This window comes from Zingiber officinale, chromosome 4B (genome assembly GCF_018446385.1).
Source record: "Zingiber officinale cultivar Zhangliang chromosome 4B, Zo_v1.1, whole genome shotgun sequence".
Classification (NCBI taxonomy): domain Eukaryota; kingdom Viridiplantae; phylum Streptophyta; class Magnoliopsida; order Zingiberales; family Zingiberaceae; genus Zingiber; species Zingiber officinale.
In genome coordinates this window covers 100332137-100350462 of record NC_055993.1, presented here as the reverse complement: position 1 = coordinate 100350462, position 18326 = coordinate 100332137, and the positions used below count along the sequence as shown (strand labels likewise).

The 18326-nt window shown below is 39.7% G+C and overlaps 4 protein-coding genes across 10 annotated transcripts; 2 read left to right on the top strand and 2 right to left on the bottom strand.

Annotated features, from left to right (window-relative positions):
• Positions 1–227: 227 nt before the first annotated feature.
• On the top strand, positions 228–2530 carry LOC121975725 (chlorophyll a-b binding protein CP29.1, chloroplastic-like; the record flags this gene model as incomplete). Its single annotated transcript, XM_042527553.1, has 1 exon — positions 228–2530. A coding segment is annotated over one exon (360 nt), but the record flags the coding sequence as incomplete, so codon positions are not given.
• A 456-nt stretch (positions 2531–2986) lies between these two features.
• On the top strand, positions 2987–5972 carry LOC121975723 (transcription factor MYB41-like). Of its 5 annotated transcripts, XM_042527548.1 has the most exons (7): positions 2987–3028; positions 3110–3587; positions 3648–3835; positions 3920–4540; positions 4613–4775; positions 4858–4987; positions 5060–5972. In XM_042527548.1, the coding sequence occupies exons 5-7, from the start codon at positions 4643–4645 to the stop codon at positions 5781–5783; spliced, it is 987 nt and encodes a 328-aa protein (XP_042383482.1). In that variant the 5' UTR covers positions 2987–3028; positions 3110–3587; positions 3648–3835; positions 3920–4540; positions 4613–4642; the 3' UTR covers positions 5784–5972. The 5 variants fall into 5 exon arrangements, with proteins under 5 accessions (XP_042383482.1, XP_042383483.1, XP_042383486.1 ...); XM_042527549.1 differs by having other exon boundaries at positions 3663–4540; XM_042527552.1 differs by having other exon boundaries at positions 3648–4481.
• Positions 5973–6979: 1007 nt separating this feature from the next.
• On the bottom strand, positions 6980–10219 carry LOC121975721 (lysine-specific demethylase JMJ25-like). Of its 2 annotated transcripts, none has more exons than XM_042527545.1 (7): positions 9647–10219; positions 9400–9518; positions 8215–8320; positions 8061–8132; positions 7829–7961; positions 7691–7751; positions 6980–7515 (listed from the first exon to the last, which is right to left on the bottom strand). In XM_042527545.1, the coding sequence occupies exons 1-7, from the start codon at positions 10154–10156 to the stop codon at positions 7074–7076; spliced, it is 1443 nt and encodes a 480-aa protein (XP_042383479.1). In that variant the 5' UTR covers positions 10157–10219; the 3' UTR covers positions 6980–7073. The 2 variants fall into 2 exon arrangements, with proteins under 2 accessions (XP_042383479.1, XP_042383480.1); XM_042527546.1 differs by lacking the exon at positions 6980–7515 and adding an exon at positions 7542–7605.
• Positions 10220–14540: 4321 nt separating this feature from the next.
• LOC121975720 (5' exonuclease Apollo-like) lies at positions 14541–17799 on the bottom strand. 2 transcript variants are annotated; one of them, XM_042527544.1, is made up of 5 exons: positions 17309–17799; positions 16547–16755; positions 15573–15680; positions 14984–15343; positions 14541–14909 (listed from the first exon to the last, which is right to left on the bottom strand). In XM_042527544.1, exons 1-5 carry the CDS (start codon positions 17598–17600, stop codon positions 14886–14888), a joined length of 993 nt encoding a protein of 330 aa, XP_042383478.1. In that variant the 5' UTR covers positions 17601–17799; the 3' UTR covers positions 14541–14885. The 2 variants fall into 2 exon arrangements, with proteins under 2 accessions (XP_042383478.1, XP_042383477.1); XM_042527543.1 differs by having other exon boundaries at positions 14541–15343.
• Between the last annotated feature and the right edge of the window lie 527 nt (positions 17800–18326).

Here is an 18326-nt window from a genome sequence, read left to right as displayed (position 1 = left end):
TCAAAACTAAAATTAAAAATAAATTAAATGTGTGGATCAAAGAGGCAAGCAGGTGAAGCGAATCAATCAGGCTAAATAGTTTAGTCACGCACACAAATTAGTAATATGGATTAGTTGGACATATCAGATCAACTATATTAAATAGATTGACCTGACTAGAGAATTACCAATCGAAATCCATCTTTGGAGAGAATTCCTGCCCAAATTTTGATTTTTAGGTGGAATAATTAGTGGATGGATTGTCGTACTTGGGGCTTCCCTTGTCCTTCAACATCACGACGCTGATATGGATCGAGGTGCTGGTGATCAGGTACACCGAGTTCCAGAGTAATGCGGAGCTCGACGTGGAGAAGAGGCTGTACCTGGGCGGGGCATACTTCAATCCGTTGGGGCTGGCAGTGGACCTGGAGAACGAGGCAACGGTGAAGCTGGCAGAGATCAAGCATGGCCGCCTCGCCATGGTGTCGTTCTTGGGCTTCGTGCAGGCAATGGCCACTGGAAAGGGGTCGCTGAATAACTGGGCCACGCATCTCAGCGACCCACTTCACACAACCATCATCAACACCTCCTTCTCTGAACCTCATTAGACTTTTCCTTTCTTATTTTAGTGGATGGTAATTAATTACTTGTACCTGAACATCATCATTAATTAAGCGATCAGTCTTTGAACCATGTTAAACTTGTAGCACTAGAGTTATGGGATGGCATGGATCTAGTGGGGCCAATTTTATTATCTAATAAATTTAACTATACAATAATTATACTTGTAAAATCTATAATTTGTGAGAATTGTGTGCAAGAATTATATTAGAACTATGATCCAAGAAATTGATATCATCCATGTCGATCATGATTTTGTAAAGAAGAGTTTAAGCTTAGTTATGATTATCCAAAATGAGATAGATGTAGAATTTTCTTTGATAATGACGGGAAAAGTTTTTTTTTCTTTGTCTTGCTTGGTTGGAAATTAAGTGCAGGTAGAGTCCACAAACAACATACAACAGTTATCAAGGGTAAGGTTGCAATATGGGTTGGATTGTGAGTGTGAACGACGAGTTTGAAGCTGCATGTAAATAGGGTCACTAGAGATAAATGACGAGAATTGTGAGGGCAAGGTTGAGGCCATAGAGCCAGGGCGGTGAGAGAGCAAAGTTACTCAAAGATGTAAATTAAATACATTTGGTGTGGCGAAGATGGCCGGAAAGAGTAAGGCCACTGTGGAGTATCATCTCTCCAATGGTTCAAATGAAGCAATGGTGCAATGTCTTACCAAGGTAGTGGAACAACTAGTCAATACTGGGCCAAGCTCAACTTAATTAAACCTCTGTTAGGGTTTTAGTGGGAGTTTCTTGGTGGTTTTTAATTGGAAATTCATGATTGCTGTGAATTTTTAATGATTCATGGGCCATATTTGGAGGTTGTGAAAGAGCAAAAGTTTTAGAGAAGAGATGCTTTTTCTGGGAGATTTCTTTTATATATAGAGGAATGCTAAAAATGAGATTTTAAAATTTCTCTATTAAAGCTAGATAAGAGTCCATGAAGGTTGGAAATATGAAATATCACTTGTAAAAAGTATGATAACTGATTTATTTGATTTTTATTTTTGTTTGTTTTATCTCACATTATGTATACTAAAATTTCCTCTTTTAATACATATAGGCTTACATTCAACTAATTGCTCTAGTTTTTTCTGTGATTCTATCAATGAATGAAGTTTCATCACCTAGAAAATTATTCTGCATTTTAGAGGCTCCACAGTTAGATCTATGAGAATGTTGTTTGAGAGAGCGAGTTCTAAATAACCACCAGTATCAATTTCATCTATAATATCAAAGCTGCTGATCATATCACTTATTATGGAGCATTCTAAATCTAACTTCATCACCTATGATCTTCTTTAACCTTTTTTTTCAGGTCAATCTTTTTTCTTGTACGTGTTCAGCTAATGATTCTTTGTTGCTTCCTATTCCTGATCACAAGTTAATCCAATAGCTTCTTTGACTCGTCGGTCAATCTGATGCTCTAAAGCCCTTTATATCTAGAACTACATAACCACACGTTGCATTCACATATAGGTTTCATATAGGTTTTTGACATCATAGTCGGCCACCAATATTAAACTAAACCCATTGAACTCCTCTCAAAATTTCTGTGGACTGTTAAGTTTTATAAAAGCAAGTGTCATTTATCAGTTTTGATGCTCCTGCAAGTAATCCTCCAATGCGTGGTGTTCACATATCAACCATTGCCACCTTTTAAATCAATGCCAGTAAATGTCAGTCAATAAAGCAAAAAACTTTAGATTATTCAGCATATGAAAATCAAGGGACCTACTCTTAGTTTCATGAATTTGCCTTTTGTATCTGACACACGTATATATCACTAGCTTCAATATGATTCTAACTTTATCAAGGTTTACTGCACATGTTCTTTTTGATTGAATTGTGCCTTCAACAAGAAGCTGGGAATCCAGGAATCAAAGTTGCATTGCTAGGCTTTTAATTTAATTTTCAGTCAAACCTAAAGCTTATCATTCCACTGTAGAGTGGGGACGCCGACGCCTCACATGACCACGTATGGACTTCAACTGTTGGAGTCAACTTGAGGACGTATGGATGTATAATACAATTGTTCATTTGGGCAACTAAATACTGCATCAAATGTCATCAGCTGTTAGATTACGCTGTGTTTTATAATCTAGATTTACTAAATGTAGTATGTATTCTCTTTCGTACCAAATCACAACTATTTTTTTGCTACACAGATAGTGCCACCTCATTCAGGAAACTTTTCTACCGTATCTGAGTTGAGATTATAATATTAGATAGCATGCATAGCAGATAGAATTTGTATTAGTTGCTTCACTACCTACTATAAACTATTTCTGCACTGATTGATGAAACTCAAAGTGTTGGCCATTCGTTTCTTATAATTTTATTGGGATTCTTGAGTTGAAATAATTATTGGGGTTGCCCCCATGCAATAGGACGATGGTGTGGTTGGGAAGATGGCATGCATGCATGCACAGGTCAGCATTCAGCAGCAAATGGCTCAGCTGTGAACACGTGTTCATTTATATATATGTTCATGAATTTATTTTGTCAAGCAGATCATATCATTTAGATCGTCACCTAGTTGGCTTTCTTCAATCAAGAGAGGATGGTGCAATTTAGATGACCAACAGGGAAGAGGATAAGTGGATTTGACTCTGAGGTGATGTTTAGGCAACAAATGATTGGAGCCAACCGTGCCAAAGTCTTCAGTTTGACCAAATTCTTGGCTGTTTAACTCAAAACCTTCATTGAATTTGGTAAAGAGTATTTGTGAAAAATTATAAGATATAAACTGCTTTACGGTATATCTAGTTCTATGGTTTCTGTTTAAATAGAATCAATCATGTTTAACATTACAGTAATTCCTCTAATTAGGATTCTGTTACCTGTTTACTTAGAGCGAAAGAAATTAATCATTAACAAATTGTCCAAAGTGCTTTTAGTTGGTGTAGATCTTTCACCATTTATTCTTATGGATGAAGGCCAATAACTAGTCATCTAAAATTCTCTCACTATTGATCACTCGATGTCCAGGTTGGTGAAACTATTCATGTTTAAGATTTTTTTTTTTTAATGTTAATTCTATGAATACAGTAATTACGGCAACAGGGAATCAAACTGGAGATGGAGCAAAGCAAGCTTTTGACTGCAAGTTAGCATCTGTGTCCACAAATCAAAATCAGTTAACATCAAACGACTGAAAAGTATTGCCGAACATTTGTGTATAGATTGTGACAAAATATTAGTCAATGGATATTACAAATCTGTGGTGAACATGAGAGGTTTCCCTGAACCCTGAAAGCTACTGTATTTCTGGAGGCAGTAGAAGGCACTCGACTTCTTACTGATTGATATATTCTTGCTAGGTCCATGAGCTCTGCACGCGTTGCTTAATTAAAGCACCAGATGGGTGAAGAAACTGAGCTGAAGTGCGAATCATGCTTTGCCAGAGAAGATTGCTGAGAAGATATACAGTAATTTAATAGTCGTGTGATCAGATTGACTCCCGACAGCCCAACATCACTGAGATTTTCCACACAGATTTCTCCTGCGTCAGCTCCTTCAATATATAATTAAGACATCAATTGTCTGGATTAATTAAACAAATCGAAAGGCAGATATCTGCACATCTGTCATGGAGGAGGAGCAAGTCTGAGCGTGCAGCAAGCAGCGAGAAGGCCGTGAAGGAGGCGAAAAGGAGCCTGCAATGCAAATGCAAGTTAGTATGCCACATACGTGTCTGCTCTTGGTTCGTGACAGCTCCCATGGGGACGATAGAGACAAGGAGCCCCTCCTGCTTTGGGGCTTCCCTGTCGCCTTCCCGAGTTAAACTTCAAGTCGTATGCCTTTTCATGTGCTGCTCCGCCAATGAGAGAGGTAGAGGAGACACGTCGCGAGTTTGATAAACAAAGGACGGCACCGAATCCGGTTGACTTTTTTTACTCTCCCTCTCGTCGATTTGCCTCTGTTTTCACTCTATATAAACCGTAAGAACACTCGGTGATTGTTTCCTATCATATACTGCTGCTATATCTCTTTAATTTGCACTCTGAAGCCAGGTTTAATTGATATCGAGTTGAGATTTTGAGATGGGGAGAACACCTTGCTGCGACAGAGATGACCTGAAGAAAGGCCCGTGGACTCCGGAAGAGGACCAAAAGCTCGTTGTCTGCATACAGAAGCACGGCCAAGGAAACTGGAGGACTCTTCCTAAGAAAGCTGGTATATTAGTTACTGCTCGAAGCATGAGAATCGTATAGTGATTGATAAATTATTGATTTATGGGCTGTTGATTGATTTACAGGGCTCGCGAGGTGTGGCAAGAGTTGCCGGCTCCGGTGGACGAACTACCTCCGGCCGGACATCAAGCGAGGAAGGTTCTCGTTTGAAGAGGAAGAGACCATCATCCAGCTGCACAGCATGCTAGGCAACAAGTAAGAGTCGACTCTGAAATTTAAAGGAAGGAAATGGTTATCGTAATTGATTCTGACTTCTCTTTTCTTCAGATGGTCTGCAATCGCTGCTCGTTTGCCGGGAAGAACAGACAACGAGATCAAGAACTACTGGAACACGCACATCAGGAAGAGGCTGCTGAGGATGGGCATCGACCCGGTGACTCATTCTCCTCGGCTCGATCTCCTCGACCTCTCCTCGCTCCTCGCACCCCCTTTCTGCAACCCGACGCCGGAGGCGATGTCGCCATTGCAGCTCGACTTCTCGAGGCTGTTGGCTGGCCTCGACGGCGACTTACTCCTGATGACCACAAATCTCATACTGTCACAGTATCAGAATCCCAACCCCATGCTCAGCGATCAAGGAATTACACCCCCGGACCAGCAGCAACTGCTCGATCAATTAATCCCGCCTCAACAGAGCTTCGATGAGGCTCAATGGACGCAGTGCAGCAATGCGCACCAGCTCCAGGCGGGGTCTAACTCGAGCCCATGGCAAGCCGGCGATGTGATCCCGCAGAGCATCGAGAATAATCTGATTATGCCCGATCACTCATCGTCATTGACGCACTTGGTCAACGCCTCGAACGTCTACGGCGCCAACGACGGAAACCCGCAGAGCTACTGGTCGACGCCGGCGTCGTCGAGCCTGACGCCGCTTAACTCGCAGTCGACGACGACGTACGTCAACAGCAGCGCGGAGGACGAGATGGAGAGCTACTGCAGCAACCTGTTCCACTTCCAAATCCCGGATGGCGTCAGCAATCCTATCTTGTGAACTAGATCATGTGGATGAAATTGTTTTTGTTCGTGAAGCGCAATTAATAATCATCTTTTTCATTTCTCTTTGAAACTTTTTATTTTTATTTTCTTTAATTTTTCCTAACGGAAAAACAGAGCCATTATCAGTAGTAGTGTACTGAAAGTGTGTTCCATCAAATGGTATTTCATATGTTTGATATATAAAAAAAGAAAGTCTTGTTAATGGTTCGAGATCGGTGTTGATGAGGGATGACCGTACAAACGTATTTTCCACGTACTGCCAAGTCAATGGTCCCCACGGGAACGACAACAATGTCCGATGCGACTTCGCCCGATCTCGGCCGCCCGTCGTCCCCATCGACGACGCGTGGGCGACAATGTGTACGGCTGTGATTTCTTTCACGTGACTGATTAAGAACTGCGGCAAAAGTATCGAATAACGATGGGACTTTAATTTTTTTTTCCTCTTTTCTTTCTCACTTTCTTGTGTGCTTTACGTAAGAATTCGAGAAAAGTTTCAGTAAATTGCAGGGGCTTCTATCGCAAGAGAGAGCAGTAGTTTTCTCGTCAGACTGTAGAAACAAAAGCGATCGAGCATTTCTGGACGAGAAATTTCCCCTAAATTTTCCACAATTTTGGCATCACCAAGGCATCATCGAGACGTGATCGAGAGAGAAAGGAACGAGATGCACCTTTTGCCTCATGGTCGGTCGTCAACGTCTCCTTGGAGCTGCCTTTTTCCCTTGCGGGCCGGCCGGAAACAGAGCGCCCCACTTTTAATTTTGCGTGGGGTTCCAGTTCAGACTCTGCTATGCTCTGTTTACACCTGAGCAGCAGAAAAGGCCAGCTTTGTTGTACATCGACGTCGCTGTTACTGCAAATGCTTGGCGCTGAAGTGGTCTAACTTGGCTGCTGCCGGTAATTGATTGATTGATTGCAGAAAGCACGAGTGGGCTCAGCTTCTTCATTAGATGTGTTAGGATTGGGAATTGGATTGGCTTGATGTGCCTTTTTTAAAAATTATTTTTCGTCTGTTCTCGGGTTTATCAATCGTAGCGGAAGAAACTGAGTTGTCTTTCGTGAGCGAGTTTGCTGGGTTAGTGGACTTTTGACTTGGAAAGCTCGGCATGTTTTTAATGCGAATGAGACGATGAGTTTACCGAAACTAACCCTTGTAGTCGTAGATGTATTTTAATCTGCAAACTAAAATACTAAAAGAGGAGAAGAAGGATCTATCAGCAGAATCTCAAAGTGTCTTTTGGGAGAAGAGGATCTACATGCTAACTACAATTTAACAAAAGAACTCTCATAGGTGAGAAGCTTCTTGCAGGCTAATACTAAATTGCCCAATCTTTTGATCTGAACAACAAGGAGGAGGGTGCAAGCCATGAGGGCGATCGCTGCTGAATGCCGCCGCATCTTCGACAGTTTTCCGGAGATATTTAGACCAACAAAATGGCATGATGAAGTTTAATTTGAGAAGACCATTACTGCAGCCTCCGAGCTGTGTGTGAGGGCAGGAGAGGCTTTGCTCACCCTCCTTGCTTCCGGATTTGATGGTCGATAGGGATGAGTTATCCGACGGCACACCTGTGGATAGAATCTGCTTCATCTCATAAGGAGAGTCACTTGCGTGTGCCGGGGAAGCAGTTTCATTAGGTATCTTCTGGTAACAACTTAAGCAAAGCTTGTAAGAGCATCCTGAGCAGCTTCTGTGAAAATCCACAAGTGAAATCCTGCAACAATTACTGATTCCAAAGAACACAATGAGTGCATAGGCCTTTCCAACTTAATTGAATGGCGGTTGAATCGATCGTCTATCAACATTAAGCCAATGCCTAGGCTCAAACATAAAACTATCAGCATGTGTAAAGAAAATGAAAGAAAGAACAAAAAACATAAATCTTGCTAAAGTAAACATACCACTTGGCAATTCCATTGTGAGGCTCATCAACTTGAAGACTTATGCCAGAAAAACCAACCTCTGTAAAATAGATGACATCTCAAGAGGATACTCTAACTCAAAAAAGCAAGAAAATAAGACATTGTTTTAAAGCTTACCTCGATGTGGTTCTATCATCTCCAGCTCATTTAACTGGTTTAGATATATGTTCTTCAGCAAGGGAAGCAGTTGAGAGATCAGGTTATATGCGTGCTCAGTGTTCTTATTTTTGTTCTGATCATTTGTAGGTTCCTGAAGCAGATTGCGTTCGTGAATAAAAAAAAGCTGTTCGGGAAGCTGAGTTATAAAATCATCTCTAATATAAATGTAATAGTTAGCAATCTTCTTTACTTGTATTTGAGAAATCTCATGGCAGTTGGTGTGCTCCCTCTTCTTAAATTTCATCTGACCGTTCACAAGTTCCTGAAGATCACATGTCAATAACAAACTATTCTCAGAGGGAAAGTACTTTTCACGAAAATTGGCATGTTAAAGGCAAGCCAACCTTCCGGTCATCGTTAGGTCGAATACTTGAACATGCTTTGCAATCACAACAACCCCGGCAAACCGGGCAGGCAGTCTTCACTTCCTTTTCGAGCATACCAGAGTACCTTGATGAAATCAAGTATCAAACTAAAGTTCCAGCATGTGACTGGACACATAGATCATTGATCAATATTTTGTGCAGGGTGTTGAGCCTTTTTGACACAATATGCAATCTACTATGTATTTAGGTGTTTTGCAAATTACAAAGTCAGTTGAACTGACCAAGTGTTCCTGAAGTGTATCGATCTAATGATTCTCAGGTAATACTCTCTTTTCGTATAGAAATCTATCAAGTTAACAATATTTAAAAAACATTTAATCGGTAAACAGTGCCTTAGGTGGAGGTGACAGTATGATAATAGATTTAGTTTGTGACACAATATTTTAGTTTCTTCAAATTTACATGTTACTAAAGTTATCTGCATTTCTAACTATACATAAGCATTTGAAGTAAATGGATCTCAAGACAGATCAACAAAGAAGAAGGTTCTTCCAATTACCGATTTGTACACATATAATCATACACCCAAAATTAAAGCACATCAAAATTGACACACAAATCCAAATTTAATTTCTCACTTCCTAGTGATTCCACACACCCATCTTAACATACTCAAGTCAATGTTTTGTACCTGTATGTGTTGCTTCCTACAAGACCAGCATTCTTAATCCATAAAGCATGTCGAATTGTGATGCTACTAAACATTTTATCAAAAATGCATTTACGAGAGAAATTGAAGAATTGAAGCGATGTGTTATGTTGTTGCGTGTAGTATTGTGTCCAAGGAAGACGATGTGGCTGCCGACTTGGTGCAGTTATTGGTTGCTATAGGGGATGATCCAAGTCATTATTAATAAAGAGTGATAGCTGAAGTCATTGCCAATGAAATGTATCCTGTGTTCCTAACTACAACAAAGCCCTAGATACATTTCGATAACAAGTAACAATCAAAGAGACTGTTTTCCCTATTGAACTTCCCCACATCTTAATCACAATGAACTACTATAACAAATGAGAAGAACCTTGTTCCATTAGGCACAAGTCAACAAAGGGAAATTGATAAGTGAAATGGTGTTCGATGAACATTTAAACTAATGTTGCATTCAACAATCGACAAAGCGAAGCGCAGGAGGAGTGTGATACCTCTTCTTTAAGCAACGAGAGCAAAATGACCTCTTCCTGCAGCTTAAACACCGGACCATGCCCAATACGTTCTTCTCTCTACAACTGTGGCAGATCCTCTTCTTTCCACAAGGAATTTTCTGAAACAGAGTTCAAACACTATCCATCAATCAAAGAACCATAGACAAGAACGATTTGAGAACCAACAAGAGAAGAAAGGATTAAAGAATCAGCAGAAAAAAATGGAGCTAAATCGAAAAGGTCAAACCTTGATCGTCGCCACCGGAATCGGCTCCGCGTTCTTGGAACGAATGCGCCGCCTGGTGAGCAAGCGGCCTTCGTCAAACCCTACCTTGGGGCCTACGGAGCCGCTCTCGTAGCCCCCGTGACCACCAGAAGGAGACGTGGTGGCGACGATGGTCATCAATCCATTAGGAAGAACCCTCGTCGTCCCGGCCTCCTTGTCCTCCTCCTCCCCCTTCTGCCTCTCTTTCTCCGCCGCCGGTTTCACCCGCCGCCGCTTCGGCGCGGCCGCGATCGGATCCTCCTCCGCCGGTGCTTCCGCCTTCCTCGCGCGATTTCGCGGATTTGCGGCGGAGGCCTTGTGCCTCTCGAGGTTGGCCCGGATCTGGACGTAGTGGTACTCGCAGAAGCTAAGGCCGTCCATGACGCGCTTGCGGCAGCGCCATTTTTTGCCGTCGCTCCGACGGCATCGGAATGCATCTCCTTCTCCGGGAACGGCGTCGGAGTCGTCGTAGAGGCGGCGCGGCTGCGGCATTGCAGTAGGATCGGAAGCCCTTTTCGGCGGCAGAAAAGAAGAGCCTGCTGCTTCAACACAACAGAGGGGAAGGATTCGATCGATTTACGTATTTGTATATTAGATTCTACCAAATGAAATTACGTGATTGCCCATGGAGATACGATAACTAAAAGGTACACGAATACGCCAAAGATCCTCTTCGTATCTAGAGTTCGCAGAATCGAATGTAATAGATATATATTCATGTGTTGTGTATTTTACTAAAATACATGTGTTCTGTAGTTTTTTTTTAATCAAAACTAACTCATTACTTTTTTTATAGTAATCTATTTTTCCTCCAAATTATCTTAATTTTAAATTTAATCTATAAGTCATTCCACTAGTTGATTTGGGAATTAGCTTCCAACTTTAATTAATAAATAAAATTAGAACAGATTCTAAATTATGAAGATTAATTTGGGCTCTCTTTGATTTAATTTTAAATAAAATTTTAAGAAATAGCCTTTTAAGAAAAAAAATAAACACATAAGAAATAGTGAGAGAAATAACTATAAGCCAGCTCCACATGGCACTACATGGGTCGTGTCCAAATCAAAATGATAATTTAAATAATAATATACATTTTTTATAATTTTAATAAATAATAATATTGTTTGAAAGCGAGAAGGTGAGAAGTTGAGGATGTGACGGTTACCGACTATAGATCTCGCTTCGCTCTGCAAAATAAATAACGTCAATGTCAAGACAGGGAAGGGGACAATCATCGGAATAATGGAAGAAAGTGGAGCAACTACTACCTTAGCGCAAACAGTAAATCACGCGTACCTCCTCCGGTGATGGACCCCTTTATATAGAACCCTGGTGGTGTGACACGTTTTCCAATATATCCTATGAAGGGACCTAGTAGGAAAGTACCTCTGACAAGACAGTAGAAGCTTCCATCATATGATTCGTCTGTCAACCATGTCTCGTGCCAGCGGCACTATCTCCCAAAAGAATATCGAGAGATACGACAATGGTCCTACTGCTTGGTCGAGCGAGGTAATCACTCTGCCGGGACTCTTCTGCTTTGCTGACCTTAACTGCTCTTCCCTACGGTGACTGAGTGTAATAGCGTGTCCTCCCGTTTGGACAAGCTCTCCGATCTCCTTAGTCTGTCGCTCCACATTGAGCGTATGACTGTCTTACTATAATATCTGAGCTAGACGCTTGGCCCACTCGGAGATGTCTCCCACCAGTCGGGCACTAACTATCGCGACTGGCCGTTGCAATCGTCCTCCATTCAACCCTTTGACATCTTGACATTGACCACCTTAACTTTGACCTCCACCTTGATGGTTGACCTCCCCATATCGCTACATCAAATAACATAAAATTTAGTATAAGATTTTAATTTTTAAAATAAATTTTTTATTTTAAAATCTAAATTATCATATCCTAACTTATCCTGGCACAGCACATTTTGAGTCGCACCAGACTAAGCACAACAACACAACAACAACAACAACAACAACAACAACAACAACCAAGCCTTTTCCCACTAGGTGGGGTCGGCTGTATGAATCCTTTTACGCCATTGAGCTCTATCTCCTATTATATCATCATTTATATTTAAATAAATTTTATCTTGTTTTAATGTTGCTAACCAAGTCTTTTTTGGTCTTCCTCTTCCTCGTTTGATATGCATATTTATCATAGTTTCACATCGCCTAACTGGAGTATTTATTGGTCGTCTAAGTACATGTCCGTACCATCTTAAACGTGTCTCTCGGAGTTTTCCCTCAATAGATGCAACTCCGACTTTCTCTCTAATGCTCTCATTTCTTATTTTGTCCATCTTCGTATGTCCACACATCCACCTTAACATCCTCATCTCTGCAACTCCCATCTTCTGCTCGTGTGCTCGAGTCATAGCCCAACATTCAGCTCCATATAACATAGCAGGTCTAACTGCGGTTTTATAGAATTTACCTTTAAGTTTAAGAGGTACTTTACGGTCACATAAAACACTCGACGCTCCCCTCCATTTCACTCATCCTGCTTGTATTCTATGTAAGACATCTCTCTCAATCCCTCCATCATTTTGTAAAAATGATCCTAAATATTTAAATCGCTCGGTTCCAGGCAACTCGTCCTCTCCTATCTTAACAATTGTTTCATTACTTCTAATATTGCTAAACTTAAATTTCATATATTCTGTCTTTAATCTACTAAGCTTAAAACCTTTCCCTTCTAGTGTTTCCCTCCAAGATTCTAGCTTAGCATTTACTCCTTCACGTGTCTCATCTACCAAAATAATATTATCTGCAAACAACATGCACGACGGTACTGTGTCTTGAATGTGTGCAGTGAGTTCATCCATAATTAGTGTAAAAAGATAGGGACTTAGAGCTGATCCTTGATGTAACCCTATCTTTATTGGAAATGCTTCAGTTACTCCGCCTGAAGTCTTTACTCTGGTCGTTACATCCTCGTACATATCCTTAATTAGTTCAATATATGTTACGCTAACACCTCTCTTTTCTAAAATTCGCCATATAATTTCTCTTGGGACTCTATCATACGCTTTTTCTAAGTCAATGAATACCATATGTAGATCTTGTTTTTGCTCCCGATATTTTTCAATTAATTGTCTAAGAAGATGTATAGCTTCTATTGTCGACCTTCCAGGCATAAACCCAAATTGATTTTCTGTCACTGTGATCTCCTTCCTTAATCTTTTTTCTATTACTTTTTCCCAAAGTTTCATAGTATGACTCATTAGTTTAATACCCCTATAGTTTGCACAATTTTGTACGTCTCCCTTATTCTTATATAAGGGAACTAGAGTACTTATCTTCCATTGATCAGACATTTTTTTTCATTTTCAATATCATGCTAAATAATTTTATAAGCCATTCAATACCTTGTTTCCCTAAGCACTTCCACACCTCTATCGAAATATCATCTGGTCCAACGGCTTTTCCATTGTGCATCTCATTTAAAGTTTGTTTTACTTCTGAAGTTTGAATTCTACGATAAAAATTAAAATTTCGATGCTCATTTGACCTAATTAAATTACCCAAGTTAAGTTGGTCTCCTAAACCTTCATTAAAAAGTTGATGAAAATACCTCTTCCACCGCTCTTTTATTTCTCCATCGCTTACTAATACCCTATTACATTCATCTTTAATACATTTTATTTGACTAAGATCTCTTGTTTTTCTTTCTCTCACTTTAGCTATTCTATAAATGTCTCTTTCCCCTTCTTTTGTATCCAATTTTTGATATAACCGTTCAAAAGTTTCATTTTTTGCTTCACTCACCACTGTCTTAGCTTCTTTCTTGGCTATTGTATATTTTTTTAAGTTTTCCTCATTCTTACAAATATATAATTCCTTATAAGCTATTCGTTTTTTCCTTCACTTTCTCTTGCATTTTCTCATTCCACCACCAAGATTCTTTACTTAGCGGTGCATGCCCCTTTGACTCACCGAGGACACTCTTAGCTACTATTTTTAACTTTGATACCATCTTATCCCATGTTGTATTAGAGTCATCATATATTTCACCTAATGCTTGTACTTCTATCTTCTCCTTAAATATATGTTGCTTCCCATCCTTTAACTTCGACCACTTAATTCTAGGAATTGTATATATTTTCTTTCTATTGATACTATGTTTAAGGCGTATATCCAACACTACTACCCTATGTTGGGTAGTTAAGCTTTCTCCAGGGATGACTTTGCAATCTTTACAAATCTTTCTATCCTTCTTCCTAACTATAAGAAAGTCAATTTGCGATTTATTATTCCCACTTTTGAATGTGACTAAGTATTCTTCTCTTTTCTTAAAAAACGTATTAGCTAATATAAGGTCATATGCTATCGCAAAATCTAATATAGTTTTCCCTTCCTCATTCCTCGTTCCAAACCCATAGCTCCCATGTACTCTCTCATATTCCTCATTTTTCACTCCGACATGCCCATTTAGATCACCTTCTATTAAAATCCTTTCATTTGGTGAAATATTTTGTAATATTTCATCTAAATCTTCCCAAAATCTTAATTTGGTAGCTTCATCTAATCCTACTTGTGATGCATATACGCTAATTATGTTCATAGTTTCTTTCGCCACTATTATCTTAAGCGCTATAATTCTATCCCCTTTTCTAACTACTCCTACAACTTCATCCTTTAACAAACTATCTACAATAATACCCACTCCATTTCTTGTTTTACTCTTTCCAGTGTACCATAACTTAAAACTCGAGACTAAGCACAACAACAACAAAAAAAATACAAATCAAACCAAACCATACCAATCCCGGCACAGACAAGGCTGACTCAACCTGCACAAACAGCCCCCACACAATTCTAGTCATGCTCGACCGGACCACATAACATTCAATTCCTTTTCTGAATTCAACTACAACAAGCATTCCAATCCTTCATCCGCATTTCATACTGTCTTGCACATTGTTTACCAACAAGAAGCAAAAAAAAAAAAAGTGTCGATAAATTGTTTGTAGACAGCTCTATCGAAAGCATGAACAATCATAGATTCTTAAGAACCCGAACGCGAGTCACTTTCCTCAATCTTTGCACCACGCCTTGCCCTTGGCAATCTAGAGACTCGTCTTACAAGCACACTTGGCCTCGGACTAACATATTTGATCTTCCATTCTTTTCTCACTTTCAAAGAAGGTTGGCATCCACTGGATGATCCCATTTGGTTGACTTCAGATTTAAAGCTCTCACATGATTTGTCAGAGAGATATCGGTCTACATGACTGAAGTAGTAACGAGGGTTGATATAAATATAGGTTGAAGAGACAATCCCAGAAATATTGGATGGCTGCAATACCTTGATGAATTCTGCAATCTCAGAGAAGCATGAGTGCTCAGAATATGGAACACAGTAGGCATTATGCTTCAACTTTCTAGCATGCGGCATGTGTTGTAGCAGGTCTGGGGAAGCTTCGGACTGATGACTCTTTAGAGGAGATGCGTAAAGAGTGGTGTTTTTTGAGGCGTCTAACAGCCATGGTAAACCAGAAGGCATAATTCCAATGGTGGGACGCAACTGATTCAATCCATCAATTGTTTCAAAGGTAAAACTATATCTAGGAATAGCTCGTACTCTTGTGAGAGAAGTGTTTGTTGTGAATACGTCCTTGTATCCAAGAAGGTGCATGGTTCGCAAACGTTCAGGCCAGACACGAATCTGAAGAGGAAACACCAAAGCTAATAGCAATCAGTTGCAACTTATCTAATATATATGTTTGTGTGCATCTATATGTATAATCACAGAGGAAATGCAGCAACTTCACATGAATCAAACTTGTATACAAACGTTCAAGAGCAAGACGGGAATGCAAGAATACAGAAACTTCACATGAACCTTAGACAATAACATAAAAATGGTCTTGATTGCAGAAAATAAATTAGCAAACCTTTATATTCAGAGCTTTGGATATATTGACGAGTAGCTCTTCTTTTCCAAGATTATCGATACCAATGACGATGTCATGGTCAGGATGCGTAACAATTATATCAATTACCTGCCAATATCACACCCAAATTAACTAGGAACTTAATAGCCACACCTGAGCAGTAAGCAAATAAAAAAAAAAAGAAGGAATTGATTTAAGTGAAATCAGAATAAAAGATGCTCTCAAAGAAATTGTCTTTTTCATGTTTTGAGTTTCATTGACTCTTCTAACAAGTAATATTCCAATATGCAAAGAGTGAACAATCATTTCTTTGATAGAGTAAGAGAATCATTTCCCTGGACGAGTAAAAGAATCCAGTACTTGATCTTTCAGTTTTTTTACCTGCTTAATCTGTTCTGTAATATTAACATTTTTATATTCAATTACTTCCATAATCAATAACTGTTACACAATAATATTAAATAAAAACTTAATAGGCAACCAGAGAAGCAGACACTTGGTTAGCTGAAGACTTCCACTGTCATGAAGCGCGCGCACACACTCCTAATCCAGAAAATAAAGGGCTGATCTATTAAGTCGATCCTTATCTTGAAACTCGAAAGAAAAAAAAGGAAAATTAGAGCCTCTTTCTAAAAATTAATAAAGTCATATCTGGCTAGAGTTGTAACAAATCTAGTAACTTATCTGACAAAATAACCATTACAAACTATACTTGTAGCTACAGACGCTAAGACACAGAACAATTCGGCAAGCTTTTACTCGGAGTTTCTTGATGGTTCAATGAACCTACAATGATACATGTTAATAGATAAAGTAAATGTGCACAATATGCCAATTTTTATGAATATATATTATCTGACCAGCTTAATAGTGCAGAATTCTACTAGTTCTCTGCGCTCATGTACCAGGCAATACAGTAGTTCAGGTTCTACACACTTGTTGACATTCTATAAAACATAGAACAGAAAACATACTTGCTTAGTAGCTACTTCTCGAGGAGGAAAAGAAAAAGATGGATTGCAGTAGGTGTTATCCATATAAAGGACATCAATTGCATTGCCTTGGAGAACATCAAGAAGCATCCTCTTTGCCAATTGTGACCTTTCAGATGAAAGTTCCCACCTAAAATCTCCAGTATACAGCACCCATCCAAATGTTCCATGAAACAAGTACATCAGAGCACCTAATAAATCACATGCATTGTTAACACAAGCCGTCCTTCCTAGAAATCAATGTCCAACAATGATCGAACAGTACCAAAATCCAAAGTTTGGAATGATATTGAAGATCACGACATCATAGTACTATATAGTCTAACCATCCAATTTTTAGCATCAAAATTTTGAGTAACCATCCAATTACTCATTCATAACTGAATCTAGAGTAAAGAAGTTTTGAGTAACCATCAATATAACTACTATAAAAGATGGGATGGTAAAAAAAAAAAAAAAAAAATCAAAAGTTTGAAATGCTGTCGAAGCACCACTAGGATAACACTACATATATTAAATATGTCAATGATTTTACTGTAATGAGAATCTTTATATAGCTAATTCGCACCAGATAATAAGAGACCCAATCTTATCTTTCGACGCCACAATTCTGACTAACTGATTCATCCAAAACTGAGTTGATAAAGAGTAAACACCATTAAGAAATTCTACCATCTTTTCCACCAAGCTCCATCGTAAACTGTAACTGGGAGGTGATAAGTTGAGGAACGAGAGATAGAGTACCGGGGCAGTGGTGGGCATCGATGGGCGTGACGAGAACCCGCACCGGTGCTCTGGAGGTGGGGGAGACGAGATCGAGGGCTCGGGTGGCGCCGACTTCGATAACCCTAAGCAAGGAGACGTCGAACCCGCGAAACCTGAAGGGGAGGAGGCTGGCCGTGATGGGGGAGCAGAAGAGCGGGCCGCGGCGCCAGGAGGCGGAGAGGCCCGCGGTGTGGTCATCGTGGAGGTGCGTGAGGAAGTACGCCTGGCTCCCCTCGTTCCACCGGTCGATTGAGACCATACCCTTCTCCATCTCGCTCGCCCTAATCAGTGAGGAGCTCCCGTCCCTCCCATGGCGGTGCCCGGTTTCAAATTTTGGCCGGAGAGCGAGGGCGACCTCTCTCCTGTTCCGTGAAATCAATTCACTCTCAGTTGAGGGTGACTTGGAGGGATTTGGCCCGTGAAATCGCTCCGCCTTCGCTCCTCTCCGTGAAGGGTGATTTGGCAGCCGATGGGCCAGCCCACAAATACGTGATGGCCGAAGCATATATACATTTCTTTTTAAAAAAATGAAAATAAAAAATAAAACCATCAGGTGATATTTATGGCTGTTAGTCGTATCCTTAAAATAATTACTTATAAATCATTATATTGAATCCTAGTAGAAGGTGTTCATGTTAGTCACAATTCATTCCTAAATTCATTCCTAGATTACATGAAAGAAAATAAATTATGAGTCAATTTAAAATCGACTATCAAGTTAATTAAAAGGTGGGAGAAATTTTTTCCTTTAAAACATGTCCGTCAAGAATTGATTTTGTTCTATTGTAACAAGTCTGCTACCTTCTACCTTCTAGATAGACATTTCATGAGGACATAAATTGTTATATTCAAATTAAAAGAGGATGTATTTATTTTATCATATTTTAGTTGTGATGATGATTGGGAACAACCTTATTTTTATCTTTTAATAATCTAGTATTCAATTCTTGTGATTAAATTAATCCTAAAGACGATCGATCCTATTCCAGAAAACTCC

What these genes read in the sequence shown, in the direction of transcription:
- LOC121975723 (XM_042527549.1), top strand. Translation starts at nt 4,643, where the DNA reads ATGGGGAGAACACCTTGCTGCGACAGAGATGACCTGAAGAAAGGCCCG. An exon ending in GACTCTTCCTAAGAAAGCTG is followed by an intron (nt 4,776 to 4,857) that starts GTATATTAGTTA and finishes ATTGATTTACAG; the next exon opens with GGCTCGCGAGGTGTGGCAAG. An exon ending in CACAGCATGCTAGGCAACAA is followed by an intron (nt 4,988 to 5,059) that starts GTAAGAGTCGAC and finishes TCTTTTCTTCAG; the next exon opens with ATGGTCTGCAATCGCTGCTC.
- LOC121975721 (XM_042527545.1), bottom strand. Translation starts at nt 10,156, where the DNA reads ATGCCGCAGCCGCGCCGCCTCTACGACGACTCCGACGCCGTTCCCGGA. An exon ending in TCTCGTTGCTTAAAGAAGAG is followed by an intron (nt 8,321 to 9,399) that starts GTATCACACTCC and finishes GATTTCATCAAG; the next exon opens with GTACTCTGGTATGCTCGAAA. An exon ending in GACCTAACGATGACCGGAAG is followed by an intron (nt 8,133 to 8,214) that starts GTTGGCTTGCCT and finishes TGTGATCTTCAG; the next exon opens with GAACTTGTGAACGGTCAGAT.
- LOC121975720 (XM_042527543.1), bottom strand. Translation starts at nt 17,600, where the DNA reads ATGGAGAAGGGTATGGTCTCAATCGACCGGTGGAACGAGGGGAGCCAG. An exon ending in GAGAAGTAGCTACTAAGCAA is followed by an intron (nt 15,681 to 16,546) that starts GTATGTTTTCTG and finishes TGATATTGGCAG; the next exon opens with GTAATTGATATAATTGTTAC. An exon ending in CCAAAGCTCTGAATATAAAG is followed by an intron (nt 15,344 to 15,572) that starts GTTTGCTAATTT and finishes TTTCCTCTTCAG; the next exon opens with ATTCGTGTCTGGCCTGAACG.